Here is a 12,441-nt window from a genome sequence, read left to right on the forward strand (position 1 = left end):
CTTGAAGTTGCTCTTTTAAGGCCCCTGTTGCATAAAGAGACTCGCTTGCACAGTTTGACTGGATTCATTGGGATTCCACTGGCTGAATCCCTTTGCAAGATCCAGGCCTAACTTCTGCAGAAACCATACACCTGGAATGAATAGGGATGACAATGCTCCTAGATCCTATTGCTGCTTGTATTTGGAGATCCAGAGGCACTTTAGAAATACTTCTAGTTTATTTTTCAAAGGTAAATTTGCAGGTCATATCCCAAAGATAAATAAAATAAAACGAAATGCAGAATAGCATCTTTTAACATTGTTTTTTACATAACTAAAAATGTGCTTTTGGGAGAACAGCATTTTATTATTTCTTGAGGGGTCATGAGGAGGTTTTACACTTATTTGGGGAAAAAATTATACTATCTTTTCTCTCTGCAAATACACACAAATGTAGGTCACATACGAGTTTGAAAACATTCAAACTAGAGACCAAATTCCCTCCTTAATGTTCACATACAATTTCTGTTGAGTTGTGTGGTAACTATATGCAGATAGGTATATTTCTCTGAGGGGAGAATTTGGCCCATGGATATTAGCCACAGGATGTGACATGTAAGTGTAGCCTGCTATGTTTTCTTGTCTTACCAGGTAAAAAAGCTCCTATCTTGTTTCGTAAAGACATGATTGAATCAATGAAAGAAGGTTCAGTTGTTGTGGATTTAGCTTCAGAAGCAGGAGGAAATTTTGAAACTACTAAACCAGGAGAGCTTTATGTACACAAGGTATGGGCTTTCTTATGCAGCTGTTCTGGATTTATAAGAGTGTGTGTAGTTTGAGGACTCCACAGCTTATAAACTAAACACTAAAAATGTGTAGCTTCCTGGTCTACCATATAGGCTTAAAAAAAAAAAAAAAAGATATATGACTAACACTTTGTCACCAGTCATATTTTTAAAAGACAAATGTAATTCAAGGCCTGCTCAAGAAGGATTGCCTTTAAACAGATCATGTTTCTTAGACTTGGTAAAGACTGATCTGCCTCAGCTATGACAAAGGCTATGGCTACACTACAGAGCTTACGGCGGAACTGCTAATGCAGACACTCTATGCCAGTGGGAGAGCGCTCCTGTCAACTTAATTACTTTAGCCCCACAAGTGGCAGTAGCTATGTCGGTAGGAGAAGCCATCCCGCCAACATTACGTTGTCCACACCAGCACTTAAGTTGGTGTAACTTGGGTCGCTCAGGGTGGCTTATTGACATCCCTAAGTGATATAACTTATATCAACATAAGCTGTAAAGTAGCCATAGCCTGATATTTTTTTCTCCTTCTGTATTTAACTCAACTTGTTTTGGGATACCTAATTCAAAAAGACCAAATCTGTCTAATTTGGTAGGTTAAATAATTTGACTATTTCAGTTAAATGTTGTGTTCTGTTGAAAATTGATAGTAACTGTTTTTTCTTTTGCTAATGAATATAATTTACATCTCTTTGGCAGACTTCAGTTTCACAGAACAGAAATACGTCTTCATAGTCTTAGAAGTTAAATTATTTTATTTCTTTAGATTTGAACAATAAAATGATACATATAGAAAGTTTCTAAGCACCCTGAAACTAACTTAAACATTGCAACATTTAGTACCACACTTAGGAAGGAAAAATCAAATACACAAATACAAAATGGGAAATAACTGGCCAGGAAGTAGTACTGCAGAAAAAGATCTGGGAGTTATAGTAGATCACAAATTGAACATGAGCTAACAATGAAATGAAGTTGCAAAAAAAGGCTAATATCATTCGGGAGTGAATTAACAAAGATTGTTGTAGCTAAGACATGGGAGGTAATTGTACTACTTACTAGACATGGTGAGTCTTCTGCTGGAGTATTTTGTCCAGTTTTAGGTGCCACGCTCTAAGAAAAATGTGGACATACTGAAGGCAGTCCAAAGGAAAGCAAAAAAAATTATAAAAGGTTTAGAAAACCTGACCTATGAGGAAAGGTTAAAAAAGAAGGGAGGGGGGCATATTTAGTCTTGAGAAAAGAAGTCTGAAGGGCAACCTTATAATAGTCTAATAGTTTAGTATAATCAGTTATGTTAAATGCTGTCATAAAGACAATGATGATCAATTGTGCTCCATATCAACTGAAAGTAGGTCAAGAAGTAATCTGCTTAGTCCGCAGCAAGCGAGATTTAGGTTAGATGTTAGGAAAAACTTCCTAACTATAGAATAGTTAAGTACTGGAATAGGTTACGAAAGGAGATTGTGGAATCCCCATTACTGGAGATTTTTAAGATCATGTTAGACAAACGCTTGTCAGGGATGGTGTAGTTATAGTTGATCCTGCCTCAGCATGGGGGAATGGATTAGATGACCTCTTAAGGTCCTTTCAGCCCCACAATTTTATGATTGTGATTAAAAAAGCAAATATAGCCAAGGACAAATAACTCGACTCAGCCAGACAACCAACTATAAAAAAGCTCCTTTCCATCCCCTCATCAATCTGGGAACACACCCTTAATGCTCTCCCAAAAGACTGAAAAGATTTAATAGGCTATTCTGTCCACCTCTCATCTGGCTGCTTAAAGTACCTGAAGTTATAACAGAGTATTTTTGAAATTAGAGATGAAAAAATGCTCAGGTAGTGCATCCCTCTTAACATTCAGGCTTAATCCCAATGGTGTGCAAAGTGGATGGATTTACTCATGTTGTGATATAAACACTGTTGGTAAAAAACACAAACAATAAGTGTAAATCTTAATGCAACAGTTTGTTTTGTAACTCATTAAAATCTATACAAACCTGTACTAAAACTAAACTTGCTACTTGATGTGCATATCCAGAAAGGTTTGGGATGTTTAGAAACCCTGTTTCTTTTGAGAATTATACTGGACTTTTAAATATTTCACTTGGTTTTATTTAGGGAGTTACACATATAGGTTACACAGACCTTCCAAGTAGAATGGCTACCCAGGCCAGTACTCTGTACTCCAACAATGTTACCAAACTTCTAAAGGCTATAAGTCCTGATAAGGAAAACTTCTACTTCAATCTGAAGGACCAATTTGACTATGGCACTCTGGACCATGTTGTTAGAGGCACTGTGGTAATGAAGGTAAGTCAGCATACTATGTCTTAATAACGTATTTTTGTTTACTTCCCAGACTTATCATTGAAATCTCCTTAAATCCATCCTAAGGAGGTAAATATTCTCTGTCTTTTATGTGTAGCTTGTGAAACACAGCCTTGTTCATGTTCATGTTAAACATTCCTCTGGTCTGTGCAATGATTGTGTTATCACTACTTTTTTTTATTAAAGGGCCACCATCAATTTGAAAAGCACATTTATCTGAAAATGCTGTGCCTGCTACAGTTAACAGAAAAGCCTAAGATTTCTGTAACTGCAAAAAACAAAAATGTTTTTCTGTATTTTTTGTTTGCTTGCTTTGTGAATTTTGACAATACTTTCTGAGTAAACATTTATGCTGTTCGCATTTATAGTCAGTGTTCCCCTTGCTGAAAAGATCCTTATAAGCATCCTAAAGGGAGCAGAAAAATAAAATAAAACTAAAACTTCTAAAATCTATTTTTAAGGAATTTAAACAAATAAAAATTAGGAGATTCTACTTAAAGGGAGCTCTAGCAGAAATAGAATTTTAACATTACATTTAAAAATAGATCAAGTAGACAGTGTCCTTTCAAGTTGTTTTTTAGTGTAGGTCAAAGCCAAAGGAAACTTGAAGGCCTTAATTTATTCATAGAACAGGTCCAGCATCGGCAATGGTAATGCAAATTTCTCCTCTTTCCATATTAATGTGCCTCGTTTGTGATCTTATGGAACGTTTAAATGAGAGGGATTGTTCATTGTGATATTGGTGTCTGTCCACTAGAACCTGGAATAAGACCTTGAATTAGTTTCCTCATATTCCAACTTTAACTGGGAAGGGAATGAGTTATATATAGATACTGTATTGTGCTTTTTTGTCCTAACGTGTGCTTAACAGTACATGTAATCAAGAGAGACTCCTCTGGGCAGGAAATATGTCTGTCTATATGTTTGAGAGGCAACATGGCTTAGATAAGGCACTGGGCCGATAGTCAGGAGACTGTTACCCACTCTACTACTGACACGCTGTATGACCTTGGGCAGGTTGCTTAACCTTTCTGTACTTCTGTTTGCCCTCCTGGCCCTTGTTTGTCTTGTGTATTTAGATTGTAAGTTCTTTAGCAAAGAGCAAAGCTCTTACTGTATGTTGTACAGTGCCTAGCATAGTGGGGCCCTGATATTGATTGGAAATTCTAGCTGCTAGTATAATATACTCCCTCAGGTGCCTAGCACAATGTTAATTCTGTGAATAAATAATAATGGGGGTGGGGAGATGCTACTGTCAGTGGGGAACGGGAGGGACAAGAGGGGGAGCGAGGGAAGCTACTGAGACTGGATGTGGCGGGGGAACCAGCTCCAGGCTGGTGAGGGATGACCTGGAAGTTCCTACTTCTGTTTTTATGGCAGTTCCTGGTGCCCTGGCTCCCCACCCCAGTGGCTGGCACACACATTCCTGCCCTCCCCCAAGCTGAGTATCTCTTCCAGGACCTGTAGTAGTTGGAAGATAGGGAGAAGAGAATTGTTCCTACCTCCTTCCTGATGGCCGGCCCAATCTCGCGTACCAGCCCCTCCTCTGGGTCAGAAACCTAGCTGGATCCTGCCCTTGCCTCTGAGATATTTGCAGGGGAGGGGAGGGCAGAAACATACATCCGCCCTTTCAATATTTCCGTTGCGGGGGTTCCAGCCCCTGCCCACCTCTGGTTCCATTGTCCCGTACAATAATCTTTAACTTTGTCTAAAAAGATGTTTGTTATGAAGACCATTCTGTTCATAATGATGGCTCTTATTTGTCAAGCCACAAACCCGATTTTCACCCGTCATTCTTTGATTTGGATCTTGACTCTTGTCTAAAGAATTTATTGTTTGAACAAGCAGCAATGACCAGCTGGGCAAGCCATCTGTCATTCTAGCAGTAACTGTAACTTTTTGTATTGTCAGGATGGCAAGGTGATTTTTCCAGCACCTCCACCAAACAACATTCCTCAGGGAGTCCCTGTGAAACAGAAGAGTGTGGCTGAGCTGGAAGCTGAGAAGGCAGCCATGATCACACCTTTTAGAAAAACTATGACTACTGCATCAGCATACACTGCAGGTGAGAGAACTTAGTTACCTAACCCTGGATGTAGTTGCAATGTCAGCGTGTTGTGTGCTAAATTCAGCCTCTTGGAACCTTAGGCTTGTCTACATGGGAAAAGTATTCAGAGTAGCAACTGTGTTAGTCTGTATCCACAAAAAGAAAAGGAGTACTTGTGGCACCTTAGAGACTAACCAATTTATTTGAGCATAAGCTTTCGTGAGCTACAGCTCACTTCATCGGATGCATTCAGTGGAAAATACAGTGGGGAGAGTTTTATATACATAGAGAACATGAAACAATGGGTGTTACCATACACACTGTAACGAGAGTGATCAGGTAAGGTGAGCTATTACCAGCAGAAGAGCCGGCGGGGGGGGGAAACCTTTTGTAGTGATCACTACAAAAGGTTTCCCCCCCCCCGCCGGCTCTTCTGCTGGTAATAGCTCACCTTACCTGATCACTCTCGTTACAGTGTGTATGGTAACACCCATTGTTTCATGTTCTCTATGTATATAAAACTCTCCCCACTGTATTTTCCACTGAATGCATCCGATGAAGTGAGCTGTAGCTCACGAAAGCTTATGCTCAAATAAATTGGTTAGTCTCTAAAGGTGCCACAAGTACTCCTTTTCTTTTTATGGAGAAAGTAGTTTATCTTAATTCACTTTGGAAGTAAATCAAGCTGAACTGAATTAAGATCACTTTAATTCTGAATAAGAGCATCCACACAGGATGCAGTGAAACTAATCCACTTTAAAAGTTAATTCACATGAATTTTCCTGGGCATAACCATGTAGACAAGTTCTTAATGAAAAATAGTAACTTTAATCTTTCCATTAGTAACTAGTTCTAACCTGGTTGACTGCTGACTTAGTGTAAAAACAATGCAATAATTGTTTCTTGGAGAACAAAACGTAAAGAATCTCACCAGAAATGCAGGTATAACAACATCTCAAATAGTCCAGAGTAATTAGGCATGCATGTGTGTATGTTTGGCGTACTTAATTACGAATTTGTGAAATACTTAGTATTCCAGCAAAGTTCTTGGAGTGTATGTGTTTGAGTTCTTTTTTGGAAGTGAATTTTTTCACGCTTTACTGGACAATAAAAGACACTAATTGCCCACCAACTTTGCTAAGTATTGGGAACAAGTTTGTTTTTGAAGAATAAGCAGCAGGCAATGGAAGTTGCCAGTAGGTTTTCAATTAGCATTTTACGTGCACCAATATTGTACATTAGCCTATTAAGGAATTCAGAATATGTAATTGCTATGTTTGTTTTCTTTTCTTCTTTAAAACTCATGGTTTAAGTATTGCAACGGAATTTCAGCATGATTGTGTTACTCTTATTTAGCTTTTGTATTTAATCAAAACAGGAGAGACACCACATTCAGCACTACCTTTCCTAAGGTAGAAAGCTCTTCTACCAGTGTAGCTTTGTCTGTGTGCATAAGAAAAATCCAGAGAGCATGTTTATTAATAAAGATCAGCACCTGCAGAGCCTCCCTTCAGGTCCACAGATCTGATTAAATTCACACACAAAACTGTACTTGATATTTAGCTCAATGCTGTCACAGTTCAGGGCAGCTGCATCTGTATTCCCCTTCATGGCCCAGCAAGAGCACTTGCTATTGGGTCCCTGCTCCTCAGCTGGTACCTCTCTTGGGCAGAGACCCACGTCTCTCTCTGTCTTGACTGGGGTATTTCCCAACTGCACAGGTCCCTTCCTGAACTGTGACCTCCCCAAGAAACTCCGGCTCCCTACGCTGGTCTGCTTTATTTTTTGCTTCAGAGACAGTAGACTGTATAATTGCCTACAGTTCAGCTATCACACAGTGCTTTCTAAGCAAGCACATGTATTCTTAAGGTAAAAGAGAAAACATTAACAAATAATAAAAGAACATACATGCATGGTAATAAGCTTACCAGAGATCATCTCCCTACTCTAACAAGGGCTCTGTCTGGTGAACAGTCCTTCAGACTCCACCCAGGGATTTTCCTGTGGTCAGAGGTTCATCACAGCTTCACCTCAGAATAAGCCTACTCGTGAGTCAGAGAGTCCCTCCTTTATCCAGTTTGGGTCTCTGAAGACACCATGAATAGGTAGTCAGCCAGACAATGGGTTTCCCCTTCAGGGGGAAACTTCAGAAGGCTGATTTCTTACATAATTGGAGTGAGTGCATTTTCATAACCTCTTAAAAGAAGTTACATACAATCCCTCAATACTACATAAATATTTGCATTTTTAATGTAATGGGCTCCTACAGTACTTAAACCTTATTGAATTAATTTTAATTTAATTCAGTCAGGTTTGTCCAAGATATTGTCATATCTGTCACAAATGCTTTACTCCCATTGTACAGAATTTAAAGCTATAAGTACATTTGCAATCTGGACAGTAGTAGTAACTTGAGATGAACTCCTCCCAACACCTGGGCTGACACAGACAGTTAAAGTCTTATTGGATTTGCCAACTCAAATTTCAAAGTAGCCTTTGAGCTGATAAGCTATAATTAGTCCCCTATAACTATAACTGCTGAGTTAATGATTTACTAATTAAGGAGTCTCCAAGTGGGCATTACTATTTTAGAGAGAGCCGTTACCAGCTATTGGGTAACTTAGTTTAAATAGTGAGCCCAGTGCAGTCTGGTTGAGATAGACTTGTTCCATTGTTTCTGGCTTTCAGTTTGACGAGGATGGCATTTCCCCCTTTCTTTCCTCCTGGGAGTTTGCCATGTCTTTTTTAGCACTGGGAGGGAGCAGATGGGTGAGGGCCCTCTGGACCTTGTTCTCTTGGCTCATGTTTAGGGCTGGATCTGCCAGAAGGAATAATGGGCTTCCATTCACCTTTTACACAGCAAGGCAGCAATCTTCCTTGGTCTTCAGACCTTGGCATTTCCTGTTGTCTTTCATCACAAGAAATAATTTTCAGCAAAACAAGGGGTGCACAGCCAATGCTATTTCGTGCATGGGTCAGCAGGAGTGCATCAAGGGTGACACAGTTGGCTATTCATGGTCTGGTCAGATTGGGAGAGATGCTCCCTTGTCCCTTGTGATTGCGGGTCTCTCGTACTGTCTAGGTCAACATTCTGTCACAGTTCTCTTTGACAACCATCTGATTTTCACATCCCATGTGCCATTTGCTTGGAGTACCCATTACAAAAACCTTTTATTTCTGTAAACTGTGCGGATTTATTCTGGACAACAAACTGGAACCACATGTTTCCATAATTGATCACTTTTCAATGTAGGCCTGCATTTCAAGCCTCTGTTCATTGGCTGAGCCTCAGTCAGGGGGTGGGGCTATGAAGAAGGCCAGAGCTTTATAGAACAGTGAGCAAGCGACCAGGGACCGCTAACGGGGAGTTTCGAGAGGGAGTTTGGAAGGGGAGTGGAAAGGGGGCGAGGTACACTTGCCATTCTTTAAAACCTTTAAACTAGACTATAATCAAAACATCTTGATTTAAACAAAAACCCTATCATTAACCTAGGTAGCTGTAGGAGAGAATGGAGGCAGAAGCCCAGCAGCAGAGTGGGGGCTATCCTGTTTATTGCACTCGGTGTAGCATGTATGATTACCTGTCCTGTGGGTGGCTGGCATATGTGTGCATTCAGTGCAAGGAGCTCCTGGCCCTCTGAGACCGTGTACGGGCTTTGGAGGCCAGGGTGGCGGAACTGGAGGAGCTAAGGGAGGCAGAGAGGTATGTTGATGAGGCTTTCCAGGAGACTGTAGATTTGTCCCGCCTCTGGTCAGACAGCCTCTGCACTGTTAAGGAGGATGAAAGGCCCAGAGAAGGAGAGCAGTCAATGGGAGCAGAGGGAAACCTTCCCAGAGTTGGGGCCCTCTTTCCAGATGATGATGGGATATCCTCTCGCACTGAGGTTACCTATCCGGGGGAGGGAACTCCGGTCATTAGGAAAAGGCAGGTGTTCATAATGGGAGATTTGATAATTAGAAACATAGATAGCTGGGTTTGTGATGACTGGGAGAACCATATGGTGGCTTGCCTGCCTGGTGTGAAGGTTGAGGATCTCTCAAGGCATCTAGATAGACTTATGTGTAGTACTGGGGAGGAGCCGGTGGTTGTGGTACATGTAGGTACCAATGACGTAGGGAAGGGTAGGAGAGAAGTCCTGGAGGCCAAATTTAGGCTGCTAGGAAAGAGACTGAAATCCAGGACCTCTACGGTGGCATTCTCAGAAATACTTCCAGTTCCACGGGCAGGGCCAGGTAGGCAGGCAGAGCTTCAGAGTCTCAATGTGTGGATGAGACGATGGTATAGACAGGAGGGGTTTAGATTTACTAGGAACTGGGGACACTTTTTCGTTTAGGTGGAGCCCATCCTTTCTGTATAGGCTCCCCCTATCCCAAAAGTAGATCCAAACTGCTGGCACTTAACATTAAAAAGGTTGCAGAGCAGTTTTTAAACTAAGAGATGGGAGAAAGCCAATTGCTGCAGAGGCACACGTGGATTGGACAGAGACTTCTCTTAGAGGAGAGTCTATTGATAGAGATTCTCTAGGTTTTAGTCAGGAGGAGAGCATGGAAGAGGATAAAGAATCTTGACACATCAGAAGAGGGCAGACAAATAAACAGTGACAAGTTTTTAAAGTGCTTGTACACAAATACTAGAAGTCTAAATAATAAGATGGGTGAACTAGAGTGTCTCGTGTTAAAGGAGGATATTGATATAGTAGGGATCACAGAAACCTGGTGGAGTGAGGACAATCAATGGGACACAATTGTTAGGGGGCTTATTCCTTCACCCACTTACTTCCCTGGTCCTTCTCACATGAACAGAGAGCAATAATACCCAAAGTCCAAAGGTGCAAACAATTCAGTGTTTATTGGGGGTGAACTTCCAGCAAGCATGATTCCAGTTTCCTTCCTTAGTGTCCCCCTTCCCAGCTCTGACACCACAGGGCCTTACCTGTGTCCCTGTTCCCATTCCTGCCCTTAGCTAAACATGATTCCAATTTCCCCACCCCATTCCCTGTTCCCATTCCTCCCCCCACACAGTTCCTGATTGACTGCAGACTATACAGTAAAACTTGAGTTTTGCTTAGCTATACCTTAACCAATCATTTTACTGAAATTTAACTAACCAATCCTAACATATTGTAACATGATTATTTAATCAATTATATCCCACCACCTTAATTAGTTTACACCCAGCAAAATTAATTATACAGCAGACAGAAACAATCATAGAACCAGACAGAAATTATACAGACAAACAATAGGGAGATGGGGACTACAGTGATAGAACAACAAAGAAATAAGGATTTCACATCCCAGCTATTGTTAAGTGAGTTCTTGCCAGACAGGATGCTATAAAATGAAGTTTCCTTTTACATCTTCTAGGCACTTCCCTTTCTCTGGAGGCGATAGGCATTATTAGGACAGGATTGTATTCCTAACAGCCCAATAGCATCTTATTTCAATGTGACTAATTTGGAATGTAAGGATCTGACCATTCGCTTCCCAGCTTATGGCTGCCTCTGCTGCTTAGCCAAAGATCTTAGCCTAAGCACAGGGCCTCAGACTGTCACAGTAAGAGAAGGACCTAACACCGGCAGACAGTGATTTTGGTTCTTTCTTTTATTTCTCTAAAACTAGCTAAGTGATAAGAATACACCTAAATTCTTAGCGTATAGTCCTTTACAGACAGGCCTGAATATCTATATCCTAACAACAATCATTCCGGGGTACAAAATATATCGGAAGGACAGAACTGGTCATGCTGGGGGGATGAGTGGCACTATATGTGAAAGAAAATGTAGAATCAAATGAAATAAAAATCTTAAATGAATCCACATGTTCCATAGAATCTCTATGGATAGTAGTTCCATGCTGAAATAAGAATATAACAGTAGGGATCTATTATCGACCACCTGACCAGGACAGTGATAGTGACAATGAAATGCTAAGGGAGATTAGAGAGGCTATCAAAATAAAGAACTAAATAATATTGGGGGATTTCAATTATCCCCATATTGACTAGGTACATGTCACCTCAGGACGAAATGCAGAGTCAAAATTTCTCGATACTTTAAATGACTGCTTCTTGGAGCAGCTGGTACAGAAACCCACAAGGGGAGAGGCAACTCTTGATCTAGTCCTGAGTGGAGCGCAGGATCTGGTCCAAGAGGTAACTATAATAGGACCATAATATAATAACATTTAACATTCCTGTGGTGGGAAGAACACCTCAACAGCCCAACACTGTGGCATTTAATTTCAGAAAGGGGAACTAGGCAAAAATGAAGAGGTTAGTTAAACAGAAATTAAAAGGTGCAGTGACTAGAGTGAAATCCCTGCAAGCCTCATGGACACTTTTCAAAGACACCATAAAAGAGGCTCAACTTAATTGTATACCCCATATTAAAAAACACAGTAAAAAAACTAAAAAAGAGCCACTGTGGCTTAACAACCATGTAAAAGAAGCAGTGAGAGATAAAAAGGCATCTTTTAAAAAGTGGAAGTCAAATCCTGGTGAGGTGAATAGAAAGGAGCATAAAGACTGCCAAAGTAAATGTAAAAATTTAATAAGAAAAGCCAAAAAGGAATTTGAAGAACAACTAGCCAAAAACTTAAAAGGTAATAACAAAATGTTTTTTAAGTACATCAGAAGCAGGAAGCCTGCTAAACAACCAGTGGGGCCCCTGGACTATCGAGATACAAAAGGAGTACTTAAAGATGATAAACATTGTGGAGAAACTAAATGAATTCTTTGCTTCAGTTTTCGTGGCTGAGGATGTTAGGGAGATTCCCAAACCTGAGCCGTCTTTTGTAGGTGACAAATCTGAGGAGGTTTGAATGAAGTGTCACTAGAGGAGGTTTTGGAATTAATTGAGAAACTTAAGAGTAACAGGTCCCCGGGACCAGATGACATTCACCCAAGAGTTTTGAAAGAACTCAAATGTGAAATTGTGGAACTATTAATTATGGTTTGTAACCTGTCCTTTAAATCAGCTTCTGTACCCAATGACTGGAAGATAGCTAATGTAACGCCAATATTTAAGAAGGGCTCTAGAGGTGATCCCGGCAATTACAGACAGGTAAGTCTAATGTCCATACCAGGCAAATTAGTTGGAACAATAGTAAAGAATAAAATTGTCAGACACATAGAAGAACATAAATTGTTGGGCAAAAGTCAACATGGTTTCTGTAAAGGGAGATCATGTCTTACTAAACTAGAAGAGGTCTTTGAGGGGGTCAACAAACATGTGGACAAGGGGGATCCAGTGGCCATAGTGTGCTTAGATTTCCAGA

The 12,441-nt window shown here is 40.5% G+C and overlaps 1 protein-coding gene across 2 annotated transcripts in view; it reads left to right on the plus strand.

Moving 5' to 3' along the window:
* Nucleotides 1-12,441, plus strand: part of NNT (nicotinamide nucleotide transhydrogenase) — a 75,018-nt gene that overhangs the window by 19,131 nt on the left and 43,446 nt on the right. For both annotated transcript variants that reach the window (XM_084628356.1, XM_084628357.1), the window contains exons 8-10: nucleotides 631-764; nucleotides 2,907-3,098; nucleotides 5,028-5,181. In XM_084628356.1, coding sequence (XP_084484482.1) covers nucleotides 631-764; nucleotides 2,907-3,098; nucleotides 5,028-5,181 — 480 coding nt within the window. The remainder of the gene's footprint in view (nucleotides 1-630; nucleotides 765-2,906; nucleotides 3,099-5,027; nucleotides 5,182-12,441) is intronic.

This window comes from Lepidochelys olivacea (assembly GCF_965140295.1).
Source record: "Lepidochelys olivacea isolate rLepOli2 genome assembly, chromosome: 5".
NCBI classification, from domain to species: domain Eukaryota; kingdom Metazoa; phylum Chordata; order Testudines; family Cheloniidae; genus Lepidochelys; species Lepidochelys olivacea.